The following is a 16,204-nucleotide window of genomic DNA, read 5'->3' as shown; positions in this document are numbered from 1 at the left end:
CTTAAGTAACCATAAATGAAACAACAACTTAGCGATAATCCAAGTAGCACCCTTAAATCTACTCTAACCATTTAATTATGCTGATAAAATTGTTTTTCATGTATTGGATTTCTCCAAAATGTTTCTCTTTGATGATATGATGTTTTGGTACTATTCGGTTTTGAGGGCCACAAAAAATCGCCAAACTATTGTTGATGTCAGTGGTGCCAAAAATAATTGCAGCAATCCTAATGCAAGAAAGGAAATATAATAGTAAATAACTATCTAAGATTAATATTTTAATTTAGATGAAAGGTTAATTTCATATAATACTTTTTTATTATTATAATTTATATAAAAAAGATTAAACATGACTGAATGGAAGCATAAGAGTAAATAACTATTTCAGATCATTATTATAATTTATAAAAAATTGCTAAACATAACTGAATGGATGCCTCCATCGCTATTTCGCTACCGAGTTTCCGCTAAAGCATAATTTCAACTCATTGGTTGTTCAAACATAATTTTCTGTAATGAATGGTGCCTTTTCTTTGAAAAATTCTCGGTAAAGTGCAGAATCGCTCACTTGTTTGTTTGCCGCTTTTTACAAGGGTAAAAACAATTGGATTTTTGTCAATTTTCTTTTACTTTTTAAGTGAAAATAGGTCGATGTGTACATAGATAAAATCAAGGGTGTGCGCAGTGCCATTTTTGTGCATTTCTGGGATTTTTTTTTAAGTGAAAATAGGTCGATGTGTACATGGATACCGAGTATGTGCAATACTTAAAAACACGTCAGGCAGCGGGTGATTCTGCACTTTACCCAAAATTCTATTGCACACTTTTCGTTATGGGCAATTCCCAAATTGTTAAATCTATAGGATATTAAAAAAGGATTTAAAAATTAAACTAGTATTTCAATGGCATCTTAAGAAATATAGAACTATATAAACTTACACAATGGGAAATCAGTGCGTACCCTAGATTTGGTGCGCTGTTAAATGGACACGTTTGCTAGATTTGGCGCTTTTGCGCATACATTTTCACTGCAATTATTTTACGGTCCTCAAAACAGAATAGTACCGATGTTTTCTTGATAAAAGCAAGAACCTATATCACTTTTAATGCTTTAAAATTATTTTTTAATAAATTAAATTGATGTAATTCTATTTTTTTTATTCAGAGAAACTTTAGGTATAAGCTTCTAAATTGTGTACACTTAAAAGAAGAATTTGCATCAAATATGTAGATTAATTGGCTCAACAGTGACTGACGATAAAATCACTGAACATGGGTTAGAGTAGATCGAAGGGTACCCCTCGTATTATCGCATACAAAAATGTCTGACATTTTTAAAGTTGTTGTTTCATTTATCGCCAAGTTGTTGTTTCATTATGGTAACTTGAGTAGTTGAATGTTCCGTAAATATACTTTTACCTAGAATTGGGTGCTCCTTTGACTTTTTAAGTGAAAATATATTGATGTGTACAGGGACAAAGTCAAGGGAGTGTGCAATGCCAAGTTTGTGCAATCCTCTGATGTTTTTGTACGTGAAAATAGGTTGATGTGTACATGGATAAAGTCAAGGGAGTGCGCAATGCCTAGTCAATGAATGGCACAAACTGGGTATCCATGTACTGCCAAAGATCGCCAATTTTCGCCAAGGGGTACTCGTAAATATACTTTTATCCTGAACATGATAAATTGACTCCATTTCATGTCCTGATAAATGAGCTGCAGCATGAAAATTTCTATGGGTTTTTTTTCCATGTGCAACATAAATATGAGCGAGTTTTCCTTAGAAAATCATTCACAAACACATCACTTCCCTTAGAAATATAGATCTTGTGTGCTTTCTCATAACCCAAGTAATTAGTGGGAAGGTGTGAAATTTTTAACAACTTTATCTTATAAAAATAAAAAATGCTTTATCATGTAAAAATAGAATGTCAGATTTTAGTAAAATGCTTTATTTTTTGCAGAAGTACAAATAATGTACATAAAGAAGAAACTATTTTTATATAAAAATTTCAAAAATTTATGGAAGTAAAAAATATTGCAATGTAACAAGTGTACTTAATTTTCTTAAGTTATTCTAGAACTAGTTATTCCAGAAGCTGCCACACATAAATTTCTTACTCTTTTTACAATGATTGATCTTAAAAATTCTGTTATGTTAGAGACAGATAAAGTATGTTTAAAATCAAAATCAAATCATTTAAATTAATCAGTTTAAAGTAAAATAATGATTATGACACACAAGGCATGTTTTTCTTTGAATAAATAAACAAGAAAATAAAAGGAGCAGGTGGCTTACAAATCAGAGATAATTTTATTCAAGGGTCCTTGTGAGCCACATAAGCTCAGCACTGTAAATAATTCAACTAATCCAATATAAATTAACTGAGACCCCAATCTAATTACATATTCAGTAATCTGCTTATTTAAAAATTTAAAATTCTGCTTCCCCCTTTTTTCTATGTTTAATATTTACCATAATGTAAGTTAGAGAATTTTATTTTTGATGATTGGTTAATTTGAGTTTTACAGTATTTTATTTCAATGAAGATTATACCCTCAAAAATGAAATATGTTTATTTCCATAAGCAAAATACAAAAATATTTACCTGACAAAAAATAAAATTACTAGTAACCTCCATATGACATGGTCATTAGGTGGAAAAATGTCATGTTATGTGTATTTGTAATACTTGAATAAAAAGAAAGCTAGCACAAAAACCAGGTGAAGTTCCAGGTCAAGTAAATATATGTATGCCATAAACATATGTCATAATAAATATTTTCAGTGGTGGTAAAGAGGCTTGATTATGGAGTTTGGTATGTAGTGAAGTAGATGAACAGCAGTCATGGCTGATTGAACATTATCTTTCATTATTGGCTTACATCCCCTACCACCACCTTCTCGAGATGACTGCTAGCGCATCGCATATTTAGAATGCCCCCGTGCCACACAGACATCATACATTTGCAAACATCCATGCCTTCGGAATTCAAACCCAACCCTTCGGTATGCAGAGTCACTAATCACTATCCTGGTTGGGTAGGTCCTTCCTTTCTTTATTAATATATTGAAATTTACTTTTAATCTAAATAAAAGTCAGACATTTTTTTCTAATTTATTAAAAAGAATTTTTTTCAGTAATTTTAATAAATTTTTCAAAAAGTATTTTGAATTGTGAACTATAAAAATTTTCACACCATTTTAAAGTGAATATATTTTAAGTCATATTTCATAAAAATTAGAATTTTTTATTCAAAAAATTTGTGGACATATGTAAATTTAAATTTAAAGATTTTAAAATTTTTATAGAATTAAAAGCAATAACAATGCCAAACAACATTCCGTTTTGCATTATTTAAATTTATTTATTTATTTTTTATTTTTTGATCTGCTTTTTCTTTTTTTTTTACAAAGTGATTTTTAGTCATTAGGATAAAGAAATGGAATTTCTTCTATAAAAATTGGCCATAAAACTTTTCTCTTAATAGTATGTTTGATTTTTAAAATTTCTCCTAGTCTTATTTTTAATCTTCATAATTTAATTAATTTTATTAGCAGCAATTTAATTTTAGAAACAGTACATACCTTTTTTGGGGTATTTATTTGGAATCTTGCATCCATGTAAAAGTAATTGCTGATGGATTTTCGTTTCTGGTTAATAATGTAATTTATGTTGCACTTAATGTTATTTATTTTGCACTAAATTTGAATGCAGTGCATTTCACATTTTTGAATTATGGATAGGAATATTTCTCTTCAGAAAACATAAAAACATATATCCTTCAATTCACAGGCTACATTTTAAAGAAGAATAAATTTAAAAGTAGCAGACAGTATTTCTGATTAAGTAATAATCTGTATCATAAGTTCTTCTTCCAAAACATTTCCCTTTTTTTTGTTTCTTTATCAAAATCATTCTGAAAATGTGTAAACTCCCTCTATGTATTAAAATTTGGTACTTCATTGTCTTTCATTGTCTAGTCAACCATGAAAAGTGGCTACCATCAAACTATGAATTTTGGCAAAGATACTGTGAAAGTTCCTTAAATAATTCCAGCAGAATTCTGAAGGAACTAATGCCTCTTTGTTTAATAAAGAATCAGCATTCAACTTGCTTCATTTTTGTGCTTCGTAAGCACTTCATAAAAAGACATGTTTGGGATTTTTACTCTTTTTAGGATCTCTGATTTTTCTAGAAACTGTGTTTAGTATGCTATAAATACAAATTTCTCGCAGGTAATTCTTCCAATACATTGCTGTTTTGTGAGCCATATTCAGCTGACCATATCATATCCATTAATGTGCACGTTTTTTGAGGGTAATGTTCCATAACTTTGAAAATCATTTACTGCTTGCTGTTCTATACAAGGCAGGTCTCAAGATCCCATAACTTTGAAAATAATCTACTGCTTGCGGTTTTGTACAAGGCAGTTCCAAATTTAATCATGTCTTTTAAAATGCATTTCACATTTTTGAATACAAGGGGGAAAATACAGCACTAACAGTTAATTTATATTCTTGTTCATAAAAATAAAATGTGGTTTATCAAGAATCAATTGAGGTTACATTAAACAAAAACTTGTAGAGTCATTAGGTGATTTTGAAGCAGGAAATGTAAAAAATGTGCATTGCTGTTACTGGGACTCGAACTTGGACCTCTTGAATATGCAATTGAGTGTTCTGCCATTACACAACACAGGCATGCTGGAAGGAGGGAGAGAGTACCTTACATACTTACCCTTTTAAAGGGTGATTGATATTATGGGCCCAAATCACCAAATCCTGGTGGTGACAAATTATAATCCTCCACCTTTTAGTTTTGACACCACTATAGAGTTATTAGGTTATTTTGAAGCAGGAAATGTGAAAAATGTGCAATGCCCTCGCTAGGACTTGACCTGGATCTCTTGAATATGTGACGAGTGTGCTTCCGTTACACCACAAAGGCATGCTAGAAAGAGGGAGAAACTACCTTCTAAGTTCAGATGTTATAAATGTGTAATGATATCATGCTTATTCATGACTGCTGCTTAGCAACAGTTTTGTGATTGATGGAGTACCTAAAATTTTTAGGAATGTTATTTAAGGAAAGATGAAAACTGATTAAATTTAGAAAAAAGAATTAATAAATTAAATTTTATTTATACTCATGTCCATAAATTAAGGATAACTCGGAGTGACGCAGAAATCGAACTCTAAAATAAATATATCACCTGTAAAATCACTACACACATCTTCAAGAATCATATGCAAATTTCAGGAAGCAACCAGATGACATTGATGATACGTCACAATGACGAGAGTGTAAGAGAGTGATGTATAAAGAATACAGGCAAAGGAGTAAAATTGTTCACAGGCGCTTTATAAGCATTTCAGTGCAATAACCGAATAGTTATGACACAAAGGACGCATTTGGATGATTTTTTACGTGATAGAGTTATCGGTTGTCTGGAATATGGGCGTACCCAACTGGAAGTATCAGACAAACTTGGAATTGCCCAGAGTGTCATCTCCAGGCTTTGGCAACGATTCCAAGATGATGGTAATGTGAGTAGACGTTACAGCACAGGTCGCCCCAGAGTTACCACGCCGAATGAGGACCGGTATTTGGCAGTTACTGCCAAAAGAAACAGGCGGAGCACAGCCTCAGACCTGTCTCGTCAGCTCTCTTCAGCCACTGGTACGACAATTTCAAGGCAGACCGTGTATAGACGCTTAGGGCAGATTGGTCTATAAGCTCGTAGACCTGTCAGATGCGTTCCACTTACTGCAACTTACTGTCGATTGCGGTTAGCCTGGAGTAGAGAGCATGCATTGTGGACACCGCAACAGTGGGCTTGTGTGATGTTTTCCGATGAGTCCAGGTTTAGCTTGAAGTCTGACTTTCATATGGAGAGTTCCAGGTACCCATTACCACCAAGAAAATATCATTGAACGACACCGTTACGGTTTTGCAGGAGTGCACATTTGGGGTGGAATTATTCTGGGTTCCAGAACTGACCTTCATGTTCAAATTGGAACCATGACAAGCCAAATCTATCGGGACGTCATTCTGGAACAACATGTACGTTTGTTTCGGGGCATCATGGGCGCACAATTTGTGTTTATGGATGACAACGCCTGTCCTCACTGTGCAAACATTGTAAGCGAATGCCTTCAATTAGAGGATATCACCCATACGGACTGGTCAGTATTCTCACCGGACTTGAATCCGATAGAGCACATGTGAGACATGCTTGACCGACGAGTTGCAGTGCGTCAGCCTCCTCCTACATGTCTACCGGAACTTCGGAGAGCATTGCTTTTTGAGTGGTGTAATATACCCCAAGATCAGATCGATAATTTGATACTCAACATGCCTAGGCATTGTACGGACTGTATTGCATCGTCTGGGAGACATACAATGTATTAACAATCATACCAACCATGTAATATTGGTTTTTTTTTTTTTTTTTTTGTTAATAGGTTTTTTTTTTTTTTTTTTTTTTTTTTTTTGCAATTTGTACCAGTGAGAAAAAATTGCTAATTGTTTTAATAATATCAAACATGTAGCATCTTTTTTTGCTCTTTACCTTTTGTTTAATAAATGAGCTTTACAAATAAGTCAAATTTGTTTTGCTTCTAACTCTTCCTTTGCCTGATTTTTCATTATCCTTAATTTATGGACATGAGTGTACTTCTGTAAACATGTTATCTACATTTTACTTATAAATATTTAAATGAGCAGGAATTTTATATCTCAGCTAAATATATTTAAGTTTTGCTTTTACATAATTGAATATTACTAAAATGGTAAAAGTAAGTTCAAATAAAAGTAAAAAGTGAAGAGTTGTTGTATTTACATAAAATCCATAATAGTTTGCAGCATGGAAGTGTTAATGGTTTATTAATCATTTGCATATTTTAATTGATGTCATAAATTGAGATCTAAGATAGGATCCTTAAGAAAAGGAAAGACTAAAATAACCACCAAATTCTTATTGTCAATTTTTATTTTTTTAGTTACAAATCTAGATACTTTAGTATGTTAACACATCTGGTTGCTTTAAAATGATCGAAAGATTACTTTTTATTCTTCAAAATATGACAAAATAAATCACGAGTTAATTTACACATCAGTTATATGGAATATTGTAATGAACATATCACAAATCATATCTTTGATGTACAAATCAGCTAGATCAATTAACGTTCAAAATTAATGTACTGTTGTAAATAAGTTATAAATAGAGAGGTCCAAAGGATATGCCATTGAAAAGAAAGTGTATTATAGAAATAAACTATATTTTTGTGCAGATAAATAAATTTCAGATAAATAAATTTTAAATAATTTGTTATGTGGTCAGTAATTTGATTTTTGCTATTGATCACATTCCATTGTATAGAGTTGCGTATATAATACATATTCCAACAAATCAAATCTGTAAGTTCTGTTTTATATAGTTGCTCATTTGAAAACTGCAGATTCCTTTTTTTAAATATTGTTATATTTTTTTATATTCTAATGCAAATAAATTGTTACATATTTATTCTTATCATGTATATTGTATTATTTTTAATATTGTAAATTTTTTCATATTCTAACACAAATAAAATTGTTACATTTTTATTCTTGTATTGTATATGTGCATACGTTGTGATTCATACTTTAAGAAACATGATAAAATTTATCTTCGATAAGAATCATAGAAGTTTAGTAATATTTTTAACAAATTTCAGGTATAATAGGGAAAAAACATGTTGGCCCAAGCAGTGTATATCCATTTGATTTTGCATATACTGAAGAAACAAATTCAATTAATCAGGTAGGAAGAAATATTTCAAGAATACGGGATCTTGTTCATAAATTCCTTGAAGAAAACAGTAGCAGGTATGTTCAACAAACACTATGCATATTTTATTTTAAACGTAAATTTTCAAGCTTTAGTTCAATTTTTTTCATTTTTAAAATCAAATAATTATACATTACATTAGAATATCTGTATGAAAGGTACTTATGTATTATCTCATCAACTGTTGGCGGAATTATCAGAAACAATTGGCCAGGTGATGACTGTGGAATTCACATGCCAGTTATTACTGTGGTCATCCATAATTGTTTTAAATTATGCTATTTAGCCAGTCAATGGGATAGTACATTAGTACCGTATGAAATTTTGATTATTTTTTAATAATTGTAATTGATTAACGTGATGAATGTGGGTAAACATTTTAAAAATTCATTTCTTACCATTAAAAGATTAATATGGAACATAATTTTTATAGTCAAATAAAAAGATTTTACCAAAATAAAATTAAGAAAAAAAAAAAAAAAGAAAGAAAGAAAGAAAGAAAAAAAAACTGGTGTAAAAATTCCAGTTATTGTATATTTTGGCATAAAACACACACCTGTAATTTCATACTAACATACACCTTTTTCCGTATGAAAAAAATTGAAAGATATATGTTCAATCTTTTGAAGTAATTTATTTGAAGATCTTTCCCAGGCTTTTGAACAATGGTATATTGAATTGACAAAGGGGAGCAGTATCTGTGTGGGGGAATGCTTGAGAGATAAATAAGTCTGCAAAGAGGGGGTGCATTGTATTCAATGCAAGTGTGCACAAGAATACTATTCCAGTGTTTCAAGAAAATGATGATATTAGATATAATAATGCAGTTCCGACTTTAATGAATTCGCAGAATTAGCAGTTATATGTTTTCTCTTTTTGTAGTCACTTGAAACTGTGGTTATGAAGTGAACATCAAAGGCAAGGAAGGAAAAGGAGGCTAAATGCATTATGTCAGTCATGCAATAGTGTGTGGGTGGATAATAAAAGCATGATATAATCCAGAGGTCATTAAAAAAATATAATACGTCTAAGAATCTAGATGGAATGGAAGATGATTATTTATTTATGGGTCAGAATAACAGTGATGGTAAAGATGAAACTGAATTCGATGATGTGCCTGAAGATATAACAGAAGAAAATTATAATAGAATTTTCATGTTATCAAAATAAGAAAATTTTTGAAATTCATAAGAAATGTCATTTCTTATGCTCCTCTTTTATTTTTAAATCCATCATTTTTATAGCCAACAGATAACGTGCACCTGTAAATTTCGATAGTATATTTTGTCCGAAAAGGGCACATTAAACACTGCAATATATGGTAATACTGTGTTTTGAAATGAATGAAATACCAGTCTTCTATAAGATTTTATCTATTGAATATAAAGGTGAAATAATTTGAACATAGCAAGAAATAAAATGAATAAGTAAATAAGTGAATTGAAATTAACTAAGTCATATTAAACTGATGCAATGAAATAGCACTTGCCTTAATTTTTACAGATACCTTCTGCCCACTTGTGACAGTTGTCTACTGAAATTTTTCTGAAATGATCACCAATAATTGCAAACAGTTTTGGTCTTCTCTTAAGTTGATAAAGAATATGCTATTGTTAATATTTAATAATGTTCTTTAATTACAAGTAGTATTGAGAGTGTGTCTCGCCTAGCGAGTCTATCCCTGCGGAGTCGATCGAGTTGACAGCCTGGCAGTGAGTGCCGAGTGGGTCGTCGAGTGCACTGAAGGAGTCTGTTAGTGTATCGCGGTTTGTGCATTGTCGAGAGAGCTTGTTGAGCTCCGGGAACAACAGAATTGAAAAGTCGGGAGCTGTGCTCGTGTGTCGTCGAGTGCATCACGAGTTGTAGCATGGAGAGTCTCGAGATTATGTGGAGTTCCAAGAACGACCAAGCCGAGTCAGGAGCTGTACTCTGGTGCTTTGCAGGAAGCTGTCTCCACCATGATTGCCTGATAACATGAAGGCTGTGTCGCTGATTGTTCCAGCGAGTGTATATAGTAGATCTCAGACGACTGTAAAATGGAGCTGTCCTGACAATACTGGAAAATAAAGTGTGTTTTGGTACTTCATCAAGTGCCGTCGTTATTCACTTCAAATCTATGTCAGAAGAAAGAAAAAAACCGTAACAACAGGTGTCAGAAGTGGGATTCGCGAGTGAATGTCAGTGACCCGCCTGCAAAAAAAAAAAAAAAAGCTATGGCGGAGGAAACAAAGACTTTGATGGACTTCTTAGCCAAGATGAGGGCTGAGATGAAACCTGGATATCAAGAGATCAAAGCTGAGTTGAAAGCAATACTGAAGGAGATGAAAGCTACACTGGAAATGAAGAACGCCTGATGAGAAGAAATAAATGTCGGCAAGAAAAGGTACAAGAACAACTCCAACAGGTGAAAGTGGAGCTTACAGAAGAAACGAGCCATAAAAGACGATGTGGATATGAGAGAAGTGGCTTCTGAAGAATCAAAAGATGAAGAAATGAAGAAAGTAGCTAATGAACTGTGTGAGAAAGATCAAGAAATGAAAGATAAAACAACTAACGGGATTAAAGATAAAGAACGAAAACATGAAGAAATAAAAGATGGGAAAGTAGATTTTGATTCTCAAGTGCCTGAAGTGGAAGAAAGTGAAAATGCGATTGTCAAGTTCGTAAAAACTGATAGTGAAGTTATGAAGTCGCAGTTCGCAAGTATTGAACCATCTGAAAATGCATCTTATGCAGAGATGACAGAAGTTGATGTGCAGCTTAAGCAGTGTGCTCCAGTATTACAAGAAAATTCACCCACTTTGCAAACTATGTGTGCGTCTCATAGTGCAGGTTTTACAAACGACGACTTGATTCTAAACCCGGATACTTCTGCTTGTAAAGAATCGGATTCTATTCATGACCCTGGCGCAAACATTGGTACTGACTTTCAGGAAATAAAGGTAAATAAGCATGTAGCATCTGCTAAAAATACCGAGGTGAACTGTATGCATGCTGCAAATGAACTTCAGCGTGGTGAACAAATTGTTTCAGATCTTTCTGTGGATGAAAAGTCTCAAAGGACTGAATCCTCATACTGTGATATGCAAAACAGAAATGCATCTGAGAACTGCAGTGGAAAAGTATTTGACCTGGGTATATTTTATGCAGACTGAAACTGCAATTCATTCTAAACTATAATGTATATAATTTAAAATTGTTATGTATCTAATGTGTGTATATAACTTGTATATAGTGTAAATATTTGCTTCTTTAGTTATGTTATTTGTTTGTTTTAGAACCTTTCGTTTGTATCGAATTATGCTTCTGACCAAGGGTTTTACTGCCCGGGACGTGCAGTCCTTGGGAGGGGGCAGTGTTACAAAATGTACAGGTGCGGTAATATGGCATCCCCATAAAGCAGTTTTAGGGTTGCCATAAAATGGCAAGGGAAGGCAGGCTTGCCCCATTTGGCAAGAAATTGCTCGTTTGGCAACAAAATTGGTGATATACCATGGACGGTTGAATAACCTTCTGGAATAAATTCGTACCGGTTTAGCCCAGAATGTTCTCGAACACAAGCCGAAAGCTATATAACCTTTGCTGGTCCGCAGTCAGTTAGTGTGTGTCTCAGAGAGTGTGCCTTGTCTAGCGAGCCGTGCGGAGTCGATCGAGTTGACAGCTAGGCAACGAGTGCCGAGTGCACCGAAGGATTCTCTTAGTGTATCATGGTTAGTGCATCGTCGAGAGAGCATGTTGAGCTCCAGGAATGACTTAACCTGAGAGTCGGAAGCTGTGCTCGTGTGTCGTCAATGCATCGCGAGTTGTAGTGTGGAGAGTCTCGAGAGTACGTGGAGTTCTGAGAACAACCAAGCAGAGTCAGGAGCTGCACTCTGGTGCTTTGCAGGAAGCTGTATCCACCGTGATAGCCTGATAATCTGAAGGCTGAGTCGCTGATTGTTCCAGCATGTTTAAAGTAGTTCATCGACGATTGTAAAATGTGTTTTGGAGCTATACTGACTAATAAAGTGTGTTTCAATGCTTCATCAAGTGTCGTTATTCACTCCAAATCTACGAACCCCATACGAACTGCTGTCAGAAGGAAGAAAAAACCGTAACAATTAACCCACTTCTGACACCAGTTGTTACATTTTTCACTTCCTTCATGTTCATACGGGGTTCGTGTGGATTTGGAGTGAATAACAATGACACTTGATGAAGTACCAAAACACACTTTATTTGCCAGTATTGTCAGGACAGCTCCATTTTACAGTCGTCTGAGATCTACTATATACACTCGCTGGAACAATCAGCGACTCAGCCTTCAGGTTATCAGGCTATCATGGTGGAGACAGCTTCCTGCAAAGCACCAGAATACAGCTCCCGACTCTCCTCGGTCGTTCTCGGAACTCTACGTACTCTCGAGACTCTCCACGCTACAACTCGCGATGCACTCGACGACATATGAGCACAGCTCCCGACTTTTCAGTTCAGTCGTTCCCAGAGCTCAACAAGCTCTCTCGACAATGCACAAACCGCGATACACTAACAGACTCCTTCAGTGCACTCGACGACCCACTCGGCACTCGCTGCCCGGCTGTCAACTCGATCGACTCCGCAGGGATTGACTCGCTAGACGAAACTCACTCTCAATACTACTCGTAACTGACTCTCTCGCACTCTGTGTGAGGCACACACACTCACTGTCTGCGGAGTAGCTGGGTTTATATAGCTTTCAGCTTATGTTCGAGAACATTCTGGGCTAAACTGGTAAGAATTTGTTCCAGAAGGTTCTCCATCAGATCTATAGAATTCATTTCCACACATTTATAATAAATTTGTATGTTATCATAAGTGTTGTTGATCATTATAATAATAGAAATAGCATATTTATATTAGTAAAACTGAAATAAAATTAACTCTATGAATATTTTTTTTTCAAATTATTTATACTTATTTTTCTAGAAAACCACTTGAAAAAACTAAATTAGCAAAAAATGAAATAATAGTATACATTTGCATATTAATACTGCTGCAGCAGCCTATTAAGATTCCTGCACTTAGAGAAATGACATAAGAAATTATAAACAGATAAATAAGAATGGTATGCTTTGAGTTTTATGATATACATAGAAATAAGCTGTTATTTCTCCCCATTTAAATTTAGAATAAATCTGTTTTTAGAACTATTGGTTAAGAATATTCATAATGCTAGTTACATAATAATAAAGGACTTAAAGTTTAATTAAGTATAACATAACCAAAAAAAAACATTCCTTGGCTCTTTTGGTAAATTACATTAAAATTTTATCACTGTTTCCATTATTTATCGTCCATTAGGTAATATAGATTGCTATATCAGTAAAATCAATCATAATTCTTACTTATCAATCTTTGCTATATCAGTAAAATCAATCATAATTCTTACTTATCAATCTTTCCTAATTCTTAAATTAGAAAATTTCAAAAATCAGTTTTTTTCAAATGTTCAGTTTTTTCTTAATTTTTGATACTGGTATTTGCTACAAATGCCTTTTTTTTTTTTTTTTTCTAAAATCAACATTTAGAGTTTGTGATGACATTTGAAAGTTTAACATGAATATTCAACAAATGCCGAAACATGCATTGCATGTTTTTAGAGAAATCTCTGAGTATACATGTAAACTGAAGAATGAAAAATATTGTGAGTACACAAGCACTAGCTCGAACACCTATATTTATAATTCTTTTATCACACTAATCAGAACTAATAACAATGCTTTCTCTTTTCAGCTGTAAGTAGAAATCTTAAAATACAATTAAAATATATTCAAGTCATCTAAATTTTTAATTAAAAATTTTCCATTAAATTATGAATTTTGCATATACAGTACAAAGTCCGTAATCCGGACTCGTTGGGATTTCGATTCCGGATTAAGGGTTTTTCCGGATTATAGATCATCAATTTAAATCTGGTAAGATGGCATGCAGAAATTATACAGTTAAAAATATGAAATCATAATTTATGAAATAAAGAGCAATTATGATCTAAAGGGTATCAAAATTTACAAAAAAAAAAAAAAAAAAAAGCTTAATATTTATTTGTTTACTTTATTAAACATTTCTTCTTGAAGCTTGGCTTCACTTTGGCACCTTATGCTCCAACTCAAATATAATGTTTTATTTACATAAACATTTCTTTCAATGTAAGTTGTTTAAGGTGCTTCGTTTTTGTGCTAAATGTGCATGCGTAAACATTAAACGCACATGCGTAGCATCAAAAGCGCATGCGTAAACACATTATGTGCATGCGCAAAAGCATACAAAAAAAGTTTGTGGCTTTGAGGTCCGGATTATAGATCATTCCGGATAATGGACGTCCGGCTTACAGACTTTGTACTGTAGTTCGACAAAATAAATAATCCATTCAAATTGCCATAAAAATATGCATATATATTTCATTATAACATTTTATACAAACATAAATAAAACTTACCAGTCAGCTACATAAACGGAAAGCTTCCTTTAAACTGAACACAAATTATCTATTTTACTAAAGTTTGAGATTTTCGTTTCCTTAAAGTATTTCTCAGCGCATTATTCTTTTGAGTACAGTAGTTTTTAAGAAAAGTAGTGCATGATACTTTTATAACAAAATTTAGAATATTTTCTAAGGTTTGTCTTTTATTACATTGGTCATAGGTTATGCATTCACTGTCCATTAAAATTCGATACATTAATGCCCATGGAAGAGATTGCTAATTGCATACCTTTAAAAAACTGTTTTCATGCTCTTCAGACACTAATATTTTTACTACAGTTAAGGTATATGATACTACTACAGTTATTATGTCTGTTTGTGGACATAGCAATCCACCTCATTCCATATTCTTCATCCAACTCCAAAGTTTTGTCAAAGGTAAGGTTTTCCTGATGGCACTCACATTGCACAGTCTTCAGAAACCTCTATATGCAATACCCAACAAGATGTGTTATGAGTGGCAGAACAGTAATGGAATCCAGCTCATTTTGAGTTACTTGTAATGTACAGAAGGCACTAATAAAATCCTTGTCAGTATTAATCAGGTCAATATTATTTGCATCAAAACTTTTGATTTCAATTTTTGCAAACTTTTTTTATCCAAGAGTCAACGGTAAGAAATTTTGCACCACCAGCTTGCCCTCTGATTCATATATCTGAGTTATTGCTGCATTATATTGTGAACCAGATAATTTCCTATACCGGCCAAATCTGTCTTTGGGAGCATTTGTCTGAACTTTACCTGGCAGAAAATACTTAAATTTTAATTCCTCTATATAATACCTAGTTAATTCAAGGAGAGCATGTGTTGTATGAGAAAAGGCAAAATTTGTTTCTTTGGTAAGTGCTTCCATAGAACAATTTCTATAACACCATGTGTCAATCCAGGCAAGATTTTTTTTCAGTAAAAGGCATCTTTTACCTGTGTCATAAGTCATAGGCTGCTGATACACATTTCTTAATCTAATACCTTTGAATGGTGTTTTCATATTTACAAAATCAAACCATGTGCTTATTATTTCTATGAAGTCTTCAGTTAGGGAATAGTATGGAATATCATATTTGTGTCCCAAGTCCTGAAGTCCTTCAGAAACAAACTTGTTAAATATTTTTAAAACTACATTTTTTTGCTGTAAATTTGAGGGATTAGGAGCTTCTAAAGTCAAGCCGTAACTGTATTTAAGTAATGGTTCACAATCTTTTAGCTGATGCATTTGTTTTAAATTAGAAAAAGATACAGTTAGCATTTGCATATTTTCCATAAGAATAGATTCATTTGAATCCGAGTCAAAACAACAATCATTAAAGTCTGGAAAATGAAAACATTGCGAATTTTTTTCCCTGGTTGAGCCAGTTACTTTCGACACACTTTAAGATGTGAACGCTGTCAATAGGAAAAAATAATGGTCTCAATATATTGGGAGGATATTTATAAACTATAGATATTTTAGGTGGAATGGCAAAATAAGAAATTGCTCTTGAATTAATAGAATTGTTATCACTCACCACTGTGATAACCATAAAACCAGTTTCCTCCAGCTTGAGAATTACTTTTTTTTAGGCACAAAAACAGTTCTTCAGCTATTATTTTTCCAATTCTTAAAATATGAACAACATCTTTATAAGATGACGAAAAACTCAGAATCATAAATACATATGCTGTGGTAGCTGCATGGACACTGTCATGTGATGAATCATAAATATTTCCTCCTTTGAATTCCAAAAAGGACTTAATATGGATTTTATCCAACAAAAGTGCAATGCATGAGTCTTTTTGGTGTAATAATGGGAACTTAGATTCAATATATGACAAAAAATTACTATCATGCCATTCCATTTTTGGGTTTGGTTGAAATGAAGAACATAATG

The 16,204-nt window shown here is 33.0% G+C and overlaps 1 protein-coding gene across 2 annotated transcripts in view; it reads left to right on the top strand.

Annotated features, from left to right (window-relative positions):
- LOC118181979 (N-sulfoglucosamine sulfohydrolase-like) overlaps nucleotides 1-16,204 on the top strand; it is a 66,300-nt gene that overhangs the window by 15,680 nt on the left and 34,416 nt on the right. For both annotated transcript variants that reach the window (XM_035351228.2, XM_035351229.2), the window contains exon 3: nucleotides 7,724-7,874. In XM_035351228.2, coding sequence (XP_035207119.2) covers nucleotides 7,724-7,874 — 151 coding nt within the window. The remainder of the gene's footprint in view (nucleotides 1-7,723; nucleotides 7,875-16,204) is intronic.

Source organism: Stegodyphus dumicola, chromosome 8, assembly GCF_044657685.1.
Source record: "Stegodyphus dumicola isolate Sdum_Otavi_A_Nest chromosome 8, ASM4465768v1".
Taxonomy (NCBI): Eukaryota; Metazoa; Arthropoda; class Arachnida; order Araneae; family Eresidae; genus Stegodyphus; species Stegodyphus dumicola.
This window is presented reverse-complemented; position numbering and strand designations above follow the sequence as displayed.